General features: G+C 42.7%; 1 protein-coding gene across 2 annotated transcripts in view; it reads right to left on the reverse strand.

Annotated features, from left to right (window-relative positions):
- The window catches only part of LOC100196824 (inositol 1,4,5-trisphosphate-gated calcium channel ITPR2), a 148,385-nt gene that overhangs the window by 27,719 nt on the left and 101,981 nt on the right, over positions 1-18,685 (reverse strand). For both annotated transcript variants that reach the window (XM_014125392.3, XM_014125393.3), the window contains exons 46-51: positions 12,160-12,285; positions 11,348-11,540; positions 11,126-11,251; positions 5,432-5,607; positions 5,125-5,289; positions 4,486-4,663 (exon numbers count right to left, since the gene is read on the reverse strand). In XM_014125392.3, coding sequence (XP_013980867.1) covers positions 4,486-4,663; positions 5,125-5,289; positions 5,432-5,607; positions 11,126-11,251; positions 11,348-11,540; positions 12,160-12,285 — 964 coding nt within the window. The remainder of the gene's footprint in view (positions 1-4,485; positions 4,664-5,124; positions 5,290-5,431; positions 5,608-11,125; positions 11,252-11,347; positions 11,541-12,159; positions 12,286-18,685) is intronic.

Here is an 18,685-nt window from a genome sequence, read left to right on the forward strand (position 1 = left end):
TATTAAAGCACATTTTTGACTCCTGAACTTATTTAGGCTTGCCATAACTAAGGGGTTGAATACTTGACTGAAAACATTTCAGCTTTTCATTTTTCATTCATTAAAAAAAAAAAAATAATCTACAAACACAATTCCATTTTGACATTATGGGGTATTGTGTGTAGGCCAGTGACACACAATCTTGATTTAATAAATGTTAAATTCAGGCAATAACAAAATGTGACTAGTTTCAGGAAACTAGGCGTATGTCGCACTTCACAGGAGAGGCATTTGAATGTAAACATGTACTTTTTTATCAAAATGCGTTTTTTGGCAGAAATGCCTTCTGGAACATGTGAACTTTCATGTACCTTAATAAGAAACTTGTATGCCATCTGTAAATACGAATAAAATGGTTAAATTACGAGCCCAGTTGGTTTAGCCAAGGAAAAAGACAAACTTTCCAGCTTGCCATCATTGGCTGAAACAATGGATAGGCTGGACATGCCGATAGAGGAGTTCAGATTGGTCTGCCATGAAGCTAACATGTTTCTGTCTATAACATGAGCTGCTCAGTATGTGTATATAATCCTTTCTACCGCAGCTTTTTTGAAAGATATCATGAATAACTGCAAAAGTGCTGCACTGAATTTAACAGACGCTATTGACAAAGATCAGTGGGAAAAGGTTGTGATGGACTACTTACTGGAGGACGATGGTGCAATGCTGACTCTGACAATGAGGAAATCCCTGATTTTGGTAAAAACATCTTCACTGAACGAGATATTGTAGAGTCTTCTGATGACAGTGATGGGGAAGAAATCGCGATCAACAGTGTTGTTGTCACGAAGATGTTGACCGAGTTTTGAAATCAGTAGAATGCCCGGTGGAAGCAGAGTATGATAGTTAAGGAGCTAGAGAAAATAATGTGGTTTGAGTGCAAATATGTGGAGGGAGTCAAAAAGAGAACACAGAAAGCTTTTGTATAAATCACCTGTCTCCGGATTACATCTTCAAACTAAGGGCTACCATGACATCCGTGACAGAGAGGGAGAAGTGTTCATCCATGTATACATACGGGTAAAAGTCTAGCTAGCTACACTTTCAGATGTTATACATTTCTAATTTTGTCAGAAAATCATTTTTATTGCAAGTTAAAGTGTACTGTTAGCTGGCTTGCTCGCTAACTAACGTTACGAATATGATCTGTTTAGTAATATTATTAGTATCTCAAAAATCCATTGCATTGCTAATTATACGGTCATCTGTACATGTCTAGACAATATTGACCCATCTACTTAGCTAGATGTGGCTGAGGGGTACATTTAAATTGTATTTGATATAGTGTGGGTTTACCAGAGATGGTAATGTGAAGAACAACATGAAGTGCACCAAATTCAGATTAGGATATAGGCCAAGGACTAGATAAAGCATATTTTTTCTAATACTTACACCACTTTTAGTCTTGAAATATTTGGTTGTTTTCTACACTACCTTACTCACTCTGTTTAGCACATGGCCTCACATGTGGATCCTTAAAGAGATGGGTGGGGCTAAGGCTTAAGAGGGTCTGAAAGACACTGAATGGGTGAAGAAAAAGAAGAGCTCTCCAGTAGGTATACCAAAACATTCAAGGACTATTTTCTTAAAAGTGGGGTTCCAAGTTTATCAACTTTCAAAGCAGAATTACTCCCTTTACTCCTCAACTGCAGTGTATGACATACAATTTGCTAGCTCTGAGACTACTTTTATCCAATGTAAAAAACACAATTTCAAATTTTGCTAAATAGAGCCGGTCGGTCACAAATGAGGAAAAAGTCAATGGGTGTGAATACTTTCTGAAGGCACTGTATAAGCGCACACAAACATGCAAGCACAGACAGTCAGTCAACCAAGACAGAGAACAGGTTTATCAAAAACCTTTAGTCTAGTAAACTAGCTATGTATAGTAAACATGTGTTTACTAGTTTTCAATGACAATTCCACATAGCTGTTGTGACAGAAAACAAAAAGTCCATCCTACTGCTCTGTATATCCTGCCTAACCTAATGAGTACTGCAGAGACAAATCAAAACATCAACCTTCTTCAGTTTCAACTGGCGACATCACTAAAATAGATGCTGTTTACTCTCCAACCCCTTTCCACTAATAATTAGCAGAGCGTCTGTGAAGAGAGAGCAGCATGTAATGATAATGGAGCCATCTGTCTCATGAAATACTGCCTGGTGATAACTTCCTGGTGATAACTACCCAGTAGGGCTGGGCGATAGGGGCAAAAACTCATATCTCCATTTGTTCTAAATTATGGGCCGAATCACAATATACACTACACGGCCAACAGTATGTGGACACCCATTCAAATTAGTGGACTTGACTATTTCAGTCACACCCGTTGCTGACATGAGTATAAAATTGAGCACACAGCCATGCAATCTCCATAGACAAACATTAGCAGTAGAATGGCCCGTACTGAAGAGCTCAGTGACTTTCAGCATGGCACCATCATAGGATGCCACCTTTCCAACAAGTCAGTTTGTCAAATGTCTGCCCTGCTAGAGTTGCCCCGGTCAACTGTAAGTGCTATTATTGTTTAGTGGAAACGTCTAGGAGCAACAACAGCTCAACCACAAAGTGGTAGTCCACACAAGCTCACAGAACGGGACCGCTGAAGCGCGTAACGTCTAAAAATGGTCTGTCCTCAGTTGCAACACTCACTACCGAGTTTCAAACTGCCGGAGTGGTGTAAAGCTCACCACCATTGGACTCAGTGGAAATGCGTTCTCTGGAGTGATGAATCACGCTTCACCATCTGGCAGTCCGACGGACAAATCTGGACTTGGAGGATGCCAGGAGAACGCTACCTGCCCCAATGCATAGTGCCAACTAAAGTGTGGTGGAGGAGGAATATTTTTTTTTGCAATAATCACAGATCTGTCTTTCAGGTCTGTCTATAAAAATACCCTTTTTGTTACAAATTTAACCAGAAACATGCATAATGCACCTTCACTAATAATGCAGCAGGCATTATAGAAAATTAACACCGATCTCATAAACAATCTCTCAAGCACAAGTCCACGTGCTAATGAGTAGCCTGCTAATCTTTATATTTGAAGTTTAGCCAACTTGGATCTATTTGCTAGCTAACAAGGTAAAAGAGTTGAATTGTTATGAACACAGCATTCTGTCCTTCTCCAAATGTTTGAACAGCATGCTAGCCTGTCCACTTTGCTCAGATGTTGAAATCAAGTGGCCTACCATATTTCTCAGAATGAGAACCAGTTGGCAATTCCTTATATAATTGATTTCTGCTTATTGCACGTTTATAAAACACGGACTAAACAGCCAGTATAACAATCTTTACTTGACTAAAAGGCTGAGAGCGATACGTGGTAGCGTAATGCACGCAACAAACTGGCCATTATTTTTCCAGAATTAATGTTCATTGACACATCCATTTTAGTAGTGTCTGCGCCGCTCGAAGTTTGAGGAGTTGAAACATAAACAGGGTATGGTTCGAAAGGTTAACTTCTCCTCTATTACAGTAAAATAATGTCTCCATGTGTTTCGGTGTCCATATGACCCATTCTGTTGGACCAAACATAAAATGCAAATAGCGAAACCATTTGTCAGAGTGGGCTTGGGTGTGTATGTAAACCATAGAGAAAGAGGAGAAGCAAGAGGTTTCACTCTTGCCAGAATCTGTCCAAAATAAGCCCAATTCTTTTATATGCGCTTATTTTGAACCGACGCTTGTCGCCTGCCTTCCGCCTTTGGGACAACAACTGCTATTGCTAGGGCAGAGACATAAGCATCTCGTCATTATATACATATATCTGGAATAAATGGGAAGGTGCACACAGTACAGAAGGAGCGAACGAGACCAAAAAGACAACAAGCGGACATAAACACTCATAAAAATGAAAAATACAAAAAACCTTGATTCTGCGATACAGACATATGGATTAACGTGCAAAAATCACACAGCCCTTCTACCTAGTGGGCAAAATGAATTGCACTGACGTCATTATTAGATAGTGGTCAGATTGTATACTGGCTGTATGAGGAAGTTCTTACGATCGAGGGACATAGAATTGGCCAGTCAGGTGTGGGTATTGAAGGGCAGGTGTGGGTGGCAGGACTAATGGGGAGACAATGTGGCCACAGTCCAGTGTAAGAGGTGTTCGGGAGCAACATCAGAGATCATGTACCTTATACTTTGCAGTGACAATATCAGCGATCAGCAGAACAGGCTGAGGAGGGTGGGGTAGTGTGGGGGAACAGGGGGGGTGACAGAGCAGAGTAAATGGGCAGAGACCTAGAGTAGTATAGGGCTTGAGGAACATTGGGTACTAGTACTAATTGAACAGGGGTAAAAGTGCAGAGACCAAGGGTAGGGTATAGAGGCAAAGGTAGTGAGTAGGGGGTGACGGTGGTTTACAGTGCAGGCACCTAGGATAGAGTACAAGGTTCTGGGCTGAAGACAAGGGGACGTCTATGGGTACTGACCTGGCAGACGTTGCACGTCCATGAGGAAGTCATCCTTGAGGAAGAGGAAGCCCACGATGGAGAAGAGGTAGACCAGAATGAGGGCCAGCACAGCCGTGAGGACGATGGAGCGCCCATTACGTGTCACGCTCTTGATCACGTTCAGCAGGGTCTCCTCACGGTTCAGCAGATCAAAAAGCTGAGGGGGACAGACACACAGTCAGACATATGCAGACACAGGGACACACACGGGCACCCACAGCTTTAGGAGAGCTGTAAAGGAACCAGACATCACATAGCTTCCGAACAGCAACAGCAACAGCAAAAATAGGAGAGGATGTGGCTTTCTGCAAATGCAGCTGTGTCTGAAAAACCTGGTTCAAGTGGGGGAACAAGTCGACCATGAAGCTAAATGATGGAACCACACTATAACCACCTGCCGGCATCACATGGCACCAAGAAAGGTCCAGACTTAATCAAGATCACTGTTAAACGTCCATTTTATGTTTTCCGAATAATAACCAAGTACTTTCAAGTTAAATTAATCCAGTTCATTGAATTGGATGGATATTTAAAATTACAAATGAGCAATAATAATATAAAGTTCTTGTATTTTTTTTACTTAAATGGTGAAGTGCTGCAAAGATTGTTTCCACTAACCAGGAAGCTGTAGAAGAACTCATGGACGAAGAGGCCCAGCATACAGACGATGATGTAGCCCACGTGGTAGAGGAAGGGCATGTCCATGACCACCGCCTTGTAGCCCCGCGTGAACGTCCCCTGGTTGCCCACGAAGCTCACCAGGAACACTATCTTATTTAGGAGCTGGAGAGAGGAGAGGAAAGAGGAGGACTGAAAGATGGCTTCAATAGAAGATGATGCTGAGATGACAAAACAAGAGTTTTTAATATTACACTGTACATTTACTTAAAACTATTTTGTCTGTATTTTACTTTAATGTACTTACATTGGCGGCCCCCAGTAGCAGCAGGGTCGGGCCCAGGCCCAATGTGTAAATAGAGCGCAGTATGACAGAGACCAGGAAGGGCCGGACACTCCCTGGTTTGGGCAGGATGAAGAGCATGGCGGTGCACACCACCAACGCCACCCACAGCAGGATGGACACAAAGGGGGGCAGAATGCCTGGGAACGGAGTAAACAAACAAACAAACAACAAATACAGATGAAGACATTGACACTGTTCAGAGAGTTGGCATTTGAAGCCTTTGGGTTCATGTATTATGCAACAGAGCAGAGTGCTTCATTATAGCCTGGTCCCAGATCTGTTTGTGCCGTATTGCCAGTTGGGGACAAGCCTATAGCTAAGTTGCAACTGCCAAGACCGCACAAACAGATCTGGGACCAGTCTAGCACTTGGCACAACACTCTGGGTTCTCTGCCTCTCGAGAGACAGTCACAATAGGCAACAGCGGGGAATGTCAAACAATGGCCCAAAGGGAAGACTGGCGATATCCAAACCACTGACCTCGTGCATCTCATAAACACTTACCTTAGCACATGAACCAACATTTACTGTGATTATCAGGCACATGATCATGTAGAATTCGCCATACAAGATTGGGACTTTCCTTCTGTGCTTAACTTTTTGCATCATGATCTACCTTTAGATTTCGCTATTACTATCATGAAATGAGAAGTCATGTTTCCAGCCACAATCCAGGCTTTAGCCTTCACCTAAGATAAACAGCTTAACTCACTAGTGGATTCCAGAGCCACTTGGGACCCTTTGGGAATTACTGGGTCGTGCTCAGTTGGCATCAAACGGAAGAAAATGGACCAAAAACAGGTAGGGACTAACTGAACATGTCCAATAAGAAACGCTTGCTTTCGTGTTTTTTTTGTTACCATGTGCCCTAAGGGACTGGTCGAAAAAGACGCACCCCCCCTCCCCAACGTCAAAAATATTTTCACATGACCCTTCTCTTGTACTGTAAACCCTGTAGCAACCCTATGTTCATAAACGTGGATATCGACTTTACGACCTTCAGCATGGTTTTGCCACGCAGGGCTAACAGGCCAGAAGTTTGAGGGTTTGCTGACCACCACGGACGAGCTCACTCTCCCTGCCTGTTTCACTACACTACGATCAGAGCCGGCTGCAGACAATGATCAGCTGGGGGGAAATCTGATTTTCACAATTTGATGCTATATTAAGCAAAAAGGCATGAGGAGGTGTGGTATATGCCTGGATACAGCCCTTAGCCGTGGTATATTGTCCATATACCACAAACTCCCGAGGTGCCTTATTGCTATTATAAACTGGTTACCAACCAAAATAAATATTTTGTCATACCCGTGGTCTGATATACCACGGCTGTCAGCCAAATCAGCATTAAGGGTTCGAACCACCCAGTTTATAATTATATACAAATATATGCAACAAATTTTCCAGAAACAGGTTTCTGTGCCAATGCACCACACACAACCAATAATCAACACAACTGTATACCGATTACCGACTTCGAGCGCTTATCATAATGGTTTGCGTTTTCAACAACACAATCAAGAACAGAATCTAAATTTGTCCCGTGTGGCTCAGTTGGTAAAGCATGGTGTTTGCAACGCCAGGGTTGTGGGTTCGATTCCCACGGGGGACCAGTACGGAGAAAAAAATGTATGAAATGTTTGCATTCACTACTGTAAGTCGCTCTGGATAAGAGCATCTGCTAAATGACTAAAATGTAAATGTAAATAAAATAAAAAAATGAAAATACATCCCTCCCTACTCAGCATCGATGGTTTGGTTTGACAATCTCCAAATGTCATTACTATTTTGGTGTTTCTCTTTCCATTAATCGAATGGCAGTTGCACAGTTCGGATGCTGGAATTCTATTAGAGTGGAGTGGATGAACATGCACAGATCGCCTACAGGAGACTTTTCAAGTAGTATAATCAGATGAGAATATTGTGACTAGTTGTGTTTATGCCACACACAAAAGGTAATACATTTAAAAAGTTAAATGACAAATATTTAGGCTATATTGAAGCGTTAGGGTCTAGGTCGAGGAATGGCTGCTCGTGTTAAGCTTTCCTGAATAACTGGGCCTGCTGGGAGCATAGGCCTGTGGCCAGGGCAACTTGGGATAATGATGATTGGCAACAGACAGCGCATCAGAAGTAAAAATACAGCCAGACTGGCCTGCTACTGTGCCTTTCTGTAAACTGTTGAGAGTAGACCCACTCCTGATCCAAATGGAATGAATGAAATCAAACATTCAAATAACAGTGCTTTTGCGCCATTATTCAAATGACATTTTCACTGCAGTTTACAGCCTAGAGTAGAATTGTGATCACTAGAAAACAATTATGAAATTATTCATTGGATTGTGGTGTTGTAGGCTAGTCTAGGTAGGATCATTTTATAGTCCCTAAAACAAGATCAATAGGGGAGCTTTTTGAGCTGCCTGTCTTCACTGTTCTTTCATGTGCAATGAAGCACCTGGCCTCCACTGCCTATCAGCTATTCCTCTATCTTGTAGATTTATATAGAAAATTGTGACTCGTTTCAGGAAACTAGGCGTAAGTTGCCCTTCACTACTTCACAGGACAGTCATTTGAACAAAAACTTACAATTTTTTTTTTAATCAAAATACGATTTTTGGCAGAATTGCCTTCAGGAACATGTGAACTTTCATGTGCCTTAACCTCTCTGGTATCATTGGGATGCTAGCGTCCCACCTCGACAACAGCCAGTGAAATTGCAGGGCGCCAAATTCAAACAACAGAAATCCCATAATTAAAATTCCTCAAACATACAAGTATTATACACCATTTTAAAGATAAACTTCTTGTTAATCCAACCACAGTGTCCGATTTCAAAAAGGCTTTACGGCAAAAGCACACCATGCGATTATGTTAGGACAGCGCCTAGCCACAAGAAACCATACAGACATTTTCCAGCCAAGGAGAGGACTCACAAAAGTCAGAAATAGCGATTAAATGAATCACTAACCTTTGATGATCTTCATCTGGTGGCACTCCCAGGACTACATGTTACACAATAAATGTTCGTTTTGTTTGAAAATGTCCCTCTTTATGTCCAAAAACCTCCGTTTTGTTGGTGCGTTTAGTTCCGTAATCCAAAGGCACAAAGCGAGCTCTCAACATCCAGACGAAAAGTCAAAAAACGTACAATAAAAGTTCGTAGAAACATGTCAAACTATGTTTAAAATCAATCCCCAGGTTGTTTTTGTCATAAATAATCAATAATATTTCAACCGGACAAAAGCTTCGTCAATAGAAAAGGAGAAACAAGAAAGGCCTGATCACGCGCTGGGCTCATGTCTGGACATTTCCACTGACCACTCATTGAACGTGCTGTATCTCCCTCATTTTTCAGAGTAAAAGCCTGAAATAATGCCTAAAGAGACTGGCCACATGTAGAAGAAGCCATAGAGATCGTGAACTGGGTCCTAAGTCTTTGTATGGTGGATAGGCTTTCAATGGAAAAGCAGCCATTCAAAATAATAGTACTTCCTGGATGGATTTTCCTCAGGTTTTTGCCTGCCATATCAGTTCTGGAAACTTTAGAGTGTTTTCTATCCAAATCTACCAATTATATGCATATCCTAGCTTCTGGGCCTAGGTAGCAGGCAGTTTAATTTGGGCACGCTTTTCATCCAAAATTCCAAATGCTGCCCCCTACCCTAGTGAAGTTAATAACAAACTTGTATGCCATCTGTAAATATGAATATCATTGTTAAATTACGAGCCTAGTTGGTTTAGCCATGGAAAAAAGACCGAAATCTTCCAGGTAGCCATGACTGGCTGAGAAAGTGAGTAGGCTGGACATGCCGATAGAGGAGTTCGGATTGGTCTGCCATGTAGCGAGCTTCGGTCTATAATATGAGCTGGTCAGTATGTGTTGGTAATACTTTCTAACACAGCTTTTTAAAAAAGATATCACGTAGTAGAACTGCATAAGTGTTGCTGTCCACTTTCTGAAGGACCGAGTTTTGAAATATTGGAATTTGAGTATGATAGCTAAGGAGATGGAGAAAATTCTGGTGTTTGACTGCAAATATGCAGATGGAGTCGAAAAGAGATCACACAGAAGGCTCCGCATTACATTTTCAAACTATGGGCAACCATGACATTCGTGACAGAGGTAGAAGCATCCATCCATGTATACGGGTAAGAGAGTCTAGATAGCTACATTTTCAGATATTTCACATTACTAATTTTGTCAGAAAGTAATTTTCATTTCAAGTTAAAGTGTACTGTTAACTAGCTAGCTAAAGTTAATAGGCTGGCTAGCTAGCTAACGTTGTGTGTGATCTGTGTAGTAATATTATTCATATCTCAGAGCCATTTGGATTGCTAGTTAAAGCCTAATGTTAGCTAGCTAACATTGAACCTGTTTGGTTAGCTACCTTCAGATTCATGCAGGGTAGCAACGTTATAAGTTGGGATTATGGTTCATTGTTTAGCTAGCTAGATACATGTCTAAACAAAAGACTGCTAACTATTTCAATAGAATGTTTATGTTGTCACTGCAACAACTTTCGATAGACGTAGCTGGTAAATTCGCTCTGGCTATCTACTCCGATTTCAGAGCACTCGTCTGAGTGTGCCAGAGCGCAGAATAACTGACGAATTTACGAACGCTCAACACACGTTAAATATGGTTGGTGCCAGATAAATTTGGCAAAAAAAGCGTAATTACATTATTGCCAGCAGCACAGTTGCCGTCACCAATGCTCCAGATAACATAAAAACAGCCTAACCAGCTCTGTTAGAGCGAGTAAAATGGTCAGAGTGAGCTGTTCTCTCATTTGTGTCTGGAAGTAGCTAGCAAGCTAGCCAACATTAGCCAGGTAGCTTGGGTGCTTGACTGCTGCTGTTAGGTCAGAATGCTTGGATCAACCCTACTTTTCAGCCAGAGCGTTCAGTGTGCGCTCTGAACGCTCTGAGAATTAAACGCTCTCAATTTTTCGAATGGCCAATCTGGCAACACTCTGAGCTTACGAACACCCAGAGCACACTCAGCCACTGAAGATTAAATTTGCAAACACATCCGTAGTATAAACCAGCCTTTAGTCTTGAAAAACTGTGGTTGTTTAGTACATAGCCTCACATGTGAATCCTTAAAGAGATGGGTGGGGCTAAAGTTTAAAAGGGTGTGAACGATGCTGAATGGGTGTAGACAAAGAAGGGCTTTCCAGTAGTAGTACCAAAACATTCAAGGGCTATTTTCTCAAAAGTGAGGTTACAAGTTTATTAACTTTCAAAGCAGAATTACTTTCCCATTGTTCCTCAACTGTAGTGTATGACATACCATTTTATAGCTCTGAGTCTCTACGTTTATCCAATGTAAAAAACACAATTTCCAATTTTGCTACATAAAGACCGAATCGAGCCCGTCGGTCACAATCAAATTATTTTATGTTTGGTATGATTAACCGATTACAGGTCTAGACACACAATCCAACTACCACTATTGTCACTATGGATAAATGGCAGGATAGACAGTCGACTGGTAGATTATATTGACCGGTGGTATAGTAAGCGTGCAGAAAAGCGTAGTGCATAAGGGAAGTACAAAAACACCTTGATAGGGGAGGCACATGCAAGCAGATGAGGACATTATGTATTTCAAACTGTCCCTAATGAATAAGAACTTGCTGTAGGACATCTCACCTTCATCTCCGTCATCTCCAAAGGGGTAGAAAAGAGCCACGGCCACGTTGACTAGAACGGCTAGGTAGAAAGAGATGCTTCCCCACAGAGAGATGTGCCGAGAGAACCAGAACAGAGCCAGGTTGTCTATAGAGACACGGGACAACTGATTAATGTCCCTGTATCACAATGTAGCCATTATTTCACCACCAGAATTGTTCATCAGTGTAAAATGTATCTTACTGCGTATCTTCTTCTGCCAGCGCATCTCATTGTAGAGGTCATCAAACTGCGTGAAGAAGTCGTTGACCTTGCTGCCCTGGTCGTCCCTCTCGGTTGTAGTGAACACGCGCGTCTTGGACTCCTCTGTCAGGTACTCACAGATGTTGGGCACTGGAAACACTATCTGCTCCATGGTGCGGTCGTGACGCACAATCTGAGGAAAGAACATGATATGATACACCTAAGACTAAGAACAAAAGTAGCTGTACTTTCAGGGGTATATCTAATTGAAATGCATTGCAGGTGTCTACCTCATGAAGCTGGTTTAGAGAATGCCAAGAGTGTGCAAAGCTGTCATCAAGGCAAAGGGTAGCTACTTTGAAGAAATTATGTGATTCCATATGTTATTTCATAGTTTTGATGTCTTTCACTAATATTCTACAATGTAGAAAATAGTAAAAATAAAGAAAAACCCTTGAATGAGTAGCTGTGTCCAAACTTTTGACTGGTACTGTATATTTAAAAATAAGGCCCGAGGAGGTGTGGAATATGGCCAATATACCACAGCTAAGGACTGCTCTTACGCAAGGCGCAATGCAGTTTGCCTGGATACAGCCCATGGCCATATATCACAAACCCCTGAGCAAAAACAAGTGCAGAAGAGGCCTGTAGCTTTCCATCGAGCAAAATTGGATGATTTGGTGTCATTACAACCAAAAACTGGATGAAATAAAAATCATGATGTAATTTCAACTAGTTTTACCCAGTTTTTGCCACTGGATTGAGATAATAGGATGATGTGATTGGATGAAGACTGTCTGGGTGAGGTCTACCTCTATCTGAGCGGTGTGGTTGGCATAGTAACCAAGGGCGTCGTCTGCCTCCGTGTCATCGTTCAGAAGCAGCCCCGCCGCTGGCGGCCTCAAGCTCTGCTGCAGGAACTTGCTGTGTCTGGCTAGCTGAAACACACAAAGTACAGCCAATCAGTCAACACTCAGTACTTCCACTATTACAGCTCTGTCATCGATAATAAAAAGGTGGAATGGGTTTGTTACCCAATCCATTTCAACACCTAATTTTTTAAAACTTCTAAACATTTACATTTTTGTCATTTAGCAGATGCTGAGGAGGAGGTGCGAACAAGGGGGGGGGGGGGGGGGGGGGGGGTGCTGTGGGATTATTTAAGATACTATTTCAAGAGGTAGGGTTTCAGATGTTTTTCGATGATGAGCAGGAGCTGGTTCCACTATTGCGGTGCCAGGACAGAAAAGAGCTTTAACTGGGCTGAGCAGAAGCTGCCCTCCCGTAGGTGTGGGAGGGCCAAGAGACCAGAGGTGGCAGAACGGAGTACTCGGGTTGGAGTGTAGGGTTTTAGCATAGCCTGTAATAAGTATATTGAGAGGATATGTATGTGTATGTGTGACATGCACATGAGTGTGCATGGGCATGCTACTGCAGGAGAGTAACAAAGACAGTCTAATTGTCAAGGACAGACACATGAAGTGTAGAGAGACAGTCCTTACAATGAAACAGACCAGTGAGAGATCATTGCCATTCAGTGAGGCATTCTGATGTCAATCACCAAGCAGAGACATCATTCCCCAAACCATCTGCTCAATACCAAGTCTGTTGTTGACAATGTACTACTTTTCCTCTCTATCCAGTGATGAATGTCTGCCTGCCTATACCTCTTACTGTGGTGATAAACATCAGCGAGGGAGACAGATGATACACTTGTCAGCGGACTCTTTCTTCTCCATCAGGTGAGATGGGGGTGATTCTCAGCTGACTATTTCAGACAGCACACAGCAAACTGGGAACATTCCCAGAACATAAGCTAAGATCCCCATTAAGTTCTAGATAGGGTTTGATCTAACATTAGGATGATATCTTGAACACACACACATTCAAAAAGTATTCAGACCCCTTCGCTTTTTCCACATTTTGTTACAGCCTTATTCTAAAATGGAATGAATAAAAGGTTTTCCTCCACAATCTATACACAATACCCCAAAATGACAAAGCGAAAACAGGTTTTTAGACATGTTTGCAAATGTGTTACAAAAAAAATAATACCTTAGTTACTTAAGTATTCAGACCCTTTGCTATGAGACTCGAAATTGAGCTCAGGTGCATCCTGTTTCCATTGATCATCCTTGAGATGTTTCTACAACTTGTTTGGAGTCCACCTGTGGGGAAATTCAATTGACTGGACATAACTTGGAAAGGCACCTGTCTGTATAAGGATCCCACAGCTGACAGCACATGTCAGAGCAAAAACCAAGCCATGAGGTTAAAGGAATTGTTTGTAGAGCTCCGAGATAGGATTGTGTCGAGGCACAGATCTAGGGAAGGGTACTGCAGTATTGAAGGTCCCCAATAACACAGTGGCCTCCACTCTTAAATGGAAGAAGTTTGGAACCACCAAGACTCTTCCTAGAGCTGACCCACCCAGCCAAACTGAGCAATCGGGGGAAAAGGAACCCAATGGTCACTCTGGCAGAGCTCCAGAGTTCCTCTCTGGAGATGGGAGAAACTTCCAGAAGGACAAACATCTCTGTAGCACTCCACCAATCAGACCTTTATAGTAGAGTGGACAGAGGGAAGCCAATCCTCAGTAAAAGGCACATGACAGGCCGCTTGGAGTTTGTTAAAAAGGCACCTTAAAGGATTCTCAGACCATGAGAAAAAAGATTCTCTGGTCTGATGAAACTTGGCCTGAATGCCAAGCGTCACGGCTGGAGGAAACCTGGAAACATCATTAAGGTGAAGCATGGTAGTGGCAGCTTCATGCTGTGGGGATGTTTTTCAGCGGCAGGGACTGGGAGACTAGTCATGGGTTGAGGGAAAGATGAACGGAGCAAAGTACAGCGAGATCGTTGATGAAAACCTGCTCCAGAGCGCTCAGGACCTCAGACTGGGGCGAAGATTCACCTTCCAACAGGACAACAATCCTAAGCACACAGCCAAGTGACTTCGGGACAAGTCTCTGAATGTCCTCGAGTGGCCCAGCCAGAGCCAGGACTTGAACATCTCTGGAGAGTCCTGACAATAGGTGTGCAGCGATGTTCCCCATCCAACCTGACAAAACTTGAGAGGATCTGCAGAGAAGTATGGGAGAAACTCCCCAAATGCAGGCATGCCAAGCTTGTGGCCTCATATCCAATATTTATTTTATCTTTATTTAACGAGGCAGGTCAGTTAAAAACAAATTCTTATTTACAATGATGGCCTACCGGGGAACAGTGGGTTTACTGCTTTGTTCAGGGGCAGAATGACAGATTTTTACCTTGTCAGCTCAGGTATTTCGGTTACTGGCCCAGCACTCTAACCACTAGGCTACCTGCCGCCCCAAGAAGACTCAAGGCTGTAATCGCTTCCGAATATGCTTCAACAAAGTACGTGTAAAGTGTCTGAATATACTGCTAAAAAAAATAAAGGGAACACTTAAACAACACATCCTAGATCTGAATGAAAGAAATAATCTTATTAAATACTTTTTTCTTTACATAGTTGAATGTGCTGACAACAAAATCACACAAAAATAATCAATGGAAATCCAATTTATCAACCCATGGAGGTCTGGATTTGGAGTCACACTCAAAATTAAAGTGGAAAACCACACTACAGGCTGATCCAACTTTGATGTAATGTCCTTAAAACAAGTCAAAATGAGGCTCAGTAGTGTGTGTGGCCTCCACGTGCCTGTATGACCTCCCTACAATGCCTGGGCATGCTCCTGATGAGGTGGCGGATGGTCTCCTGAGGGATCTCCTCCCAGACCTGGACTAAAGCATCCGCCAACTCCTAGACAGTCTGTGGTGCAACGTGGCGTTGGTGGATGGAGCGAGACATGATGTCCCAGATGTGCACAATTGGATTCAGGTCTGGGGAACGGGCGGGCCAGTCCATAGCATCAATGCCTTCCTCTTGCAGGAACTGCTGACACACTCCAGCCACATGAGGTCTAGCATTGTCTTGCATTAGGAGGAACCCAGGGCCAACCGCACCAGCATATGGTCTCACAAGGGGTCTGAGGATCTCATCTCAGTACCTAATGGCAGTCAGGCTACCTCTGGCGAGCACATGGAGGGCTGTGCGGCCCCCCAAAGAAATGCCACCCCACACCATGACTGACCCACCGCCAAACCGGTCATGCTGGAGGATGTTGCAGGCAGCAGAACGTTCTCCACGGCGTCTCCAGACTCTGTCACGTCTGTCACGTGCTCAGTGTGAACCTGCTTTCATCTGTGAAGAGCACAGGGCGCCAGTGGCGAATTTGCCAATCTTGGTGTTCTCTGGCAAATGCCAAACGTCCTGCACGGTGTTGGGCTGTAAGCACAACCCCCACCTGTGGACGTCGGGCCCTCATACCACCCTCATGGAGTCTGTTTCTGACCGTTTGAGCAGACACATGCACATTTGTGGCCTGCTGGAGGTCATTTTGCAGGGCTCTGGCAGTGCTTCTCCTGCTCCTCCTTGCACAAAGGCGAAGGTAGCTGTCCTGCTGCTGGGTTGTTGCCCTGCTACGGCCTCCTCCACATCTCCTGATGTACTGGCCTGTCTCCTGGTAGCGCCTCCATGCTCTGGACACTACGCTGGCAGACACAGCAAACCTTCTTGCCACAGCTCGCATTGATGTGCCATCCTGGATGAGCTGCACTACCTGAGCCACTTGTGTGGTTTGTAGACTCCGTCTCATGCTACCACTAGAGTGAAAGCACCGCCAGCATTCAAAAGTGAGCAAAACATCAGCCAGGAAGCATAGGAACTGAGAAGTGGTCTGTGGTCCCCACCTGCAGAACCACTCCTTTATTTGGGGTGTCTTGCTTATTCCCTATAATTTCCACCTGTTGTCTATTCCATTTGCACAACAGCATGTGAAATTTATTGTCAATCAGTGTTGCTTCCTATGTGGACAGTTTGATTTCACAGAAGTGTGATTGACTTGGAGTTACATTGTGTTGTTTAAGTGTTCCCTTTATTTTTTTGAGCAGTGTACTTATGTAAATGTAATATTTTTGTTTTTTTATACATTTTCTAACATTTCTAAAAACCTGTTTTTGCTTTGTCAAAATGGGGTAATGTGTGTAGCTTGATGAGAACATTTTTATTTTTCATCCATTTTAGAATAAGGCTGTAACATAACAAAATGTAGAAAAAGTAAATGGGTCTGAATACTTTCCGAATGCACTGTATTTATTTATCTATGTATGTACAGTACCAGTGGTTGAGAGAATGCTAAGTGGGTGCAAAGCTGTCATCAAGGCAAAGGGTGGCTACTTTGAATAATCTCAAGTATAAAATATATTTTGATTTGTTTAACACTTTTTTGGTTACCACATTATTCCCTGTGTTATTTCATAGTTTTGATGTCTTCACTATTATTCTACAATGTAGAAAAATAGTACAAATAACGAAAAACCCTTGAATGAGGTAAATGTGTCCAAATGTTCTTAACTGACCTGCCTAGTTAAATAAAGGTCAAATAAAAAAATAGCCTATCAGAAGCTTCTAAAACCTTGACATCAATTTCTGGAATTTCAGGCACAGTCAACTTAGTGTAAACTTCTGACCCACTGGAATTGTGACACATAAAAACAAGTTTTAATGACTCCAACCTAAGTGTATGTAAACTTCCGACTTCAACTGTACAGTACCAGTACCATACTTACAGTACCACACTTAGGTTGGAGTCATTAAAACTTGTTTTTCTACCACTCCACACATTTCTTGTTAACAAACTATAGTTTTGGCAAGTCGGTTAGGACATCTACTTTGTGCATGACACAAGTCATTTTTCCAACAATTGTTTACAGACAGATTATTTCACTTATAATTCACTGTGTCACAATTCCAGTGGGTCAGAAGTTTACACACACTAAGTTGACTGTGCCTTTAAACAGCTTGGGAAATTCCGGAAGTTGATGTTATGGCTTTAGAAGCTTCTGATAGGCAAATTTTAATTTTTTTATTTGACCTTTATTTAACTAGGCAGGTCAGTTAAATTCTTATGACGGCCTAGGAACAGTGGGCCTTGTTCAGGGGCAGCTCGGGGATTCGAACTTGCAACCTTTCGATTAATAGTCCAACACTCTAACCACTAGGCTACCCTGCCGCCCCAATCTGAGTCAATTGGAGGAGTACCTGTGGATGTATTTCAAGGCCTAACTTCAAACTCAGTGCCTCTTTGCTTGACATCATGGGAAAATCAAAAGAAATCAGACAAGACCTCAGGAAAAAAAAATTGTAGACCACCACAAGTCTGGTTCATCCTTGGGAGCAATTTCCAAATGCCTGAAGGTACCACGTTCATCTGTACAAACAATAGTACGCAAGAATAAACACCATGGGACCACGCATCCGTCATACCGCTCAGGAAGGAGACGCATTCTGTCTCCTAGAGATGAATGTGCTTTGGTGCGAAAAGTGCAAATCAATCCCAGAACAACAGCAAAGGACCTTGTGAAGATGCTGGAGGAAACAGGTTCAAAAGCATCTATATCCACAGTAAAACGAGTCCTATATCGACATAACCTGAAAGGCCGCTCAGCAAGGAAGAAGCCACTGCTCCAAAACCGCCATAAAAAAGCCATACTACGGTTTGCAACTGCACATGGGGACAAAGATGGTACTTTTTGGAGAAATGTCCTCTGGTCTGATGAAACAAAAATAGAACTGTTTGGCCGTAATGACCATCGTTATGTTTGGAGGAAATAGGGGGACGCTTGCAAGCCGAAGAACACCATCCCAACCGTGAAGCACGGGGGTGGCAGCATCATATTATAGGGGTGCTTTGCTGTAGGAGGGACTGGTGCACTTCACAAAATAGAAGGCATTATGAGGAAAGAAAATTATTTGGATATATTGAAGCAACATCTCAAGACATCAGTCAGGAAGTTAAAGCTTGGTCGCAAATGGGTCTTCCAAATGGACAATGACCCCAAGCACACTTCCAAAGTTGTGGCAAAATGGCTTAAGGACAACAAAGTCAAGGTATTGGAGTGGCCATCACAAAGCCCTGACCTCAATTCTAGAGAGAATTTGTTTGCATAACTGAAAAAGCGTGTGTGAGCAAGGAGGTCTACAAACCTGACTCAGTTACACCAGCTCTGTCAGGAGGAATGGGCCAAAATTCACCCAACTTATTGTGGGAAGCTTGTGGAAGGCTACCCGAAACATTTGACCCCAGTTAAACAGTTTAAAGGCAATGCTACCAAATACTAATTGAGTGTATGTAAACTTCTGACCCACTGGGAATGTGATGAAAGAAATAAAAGCTGAAATAAATCCTTCTCTCTACTATTATTCTGACATTTCACATTCTTAAAATAAAGTGGTGATCTAACTGACCTAAGA

The sequence above is a fragment of the Salmo salar genome, chromosome 10, assembly GCF_965601325.2.
Source record: "Salmo salar chromosome 10, fSalSal1, whole genome shotgun sequence".
NCBI classification, from domain to species: Eukaryota; Metazoa; Chordata; class Actinopteri; order Salmoniformes; family Salmonidae; genus Salmo; species Salmo salar.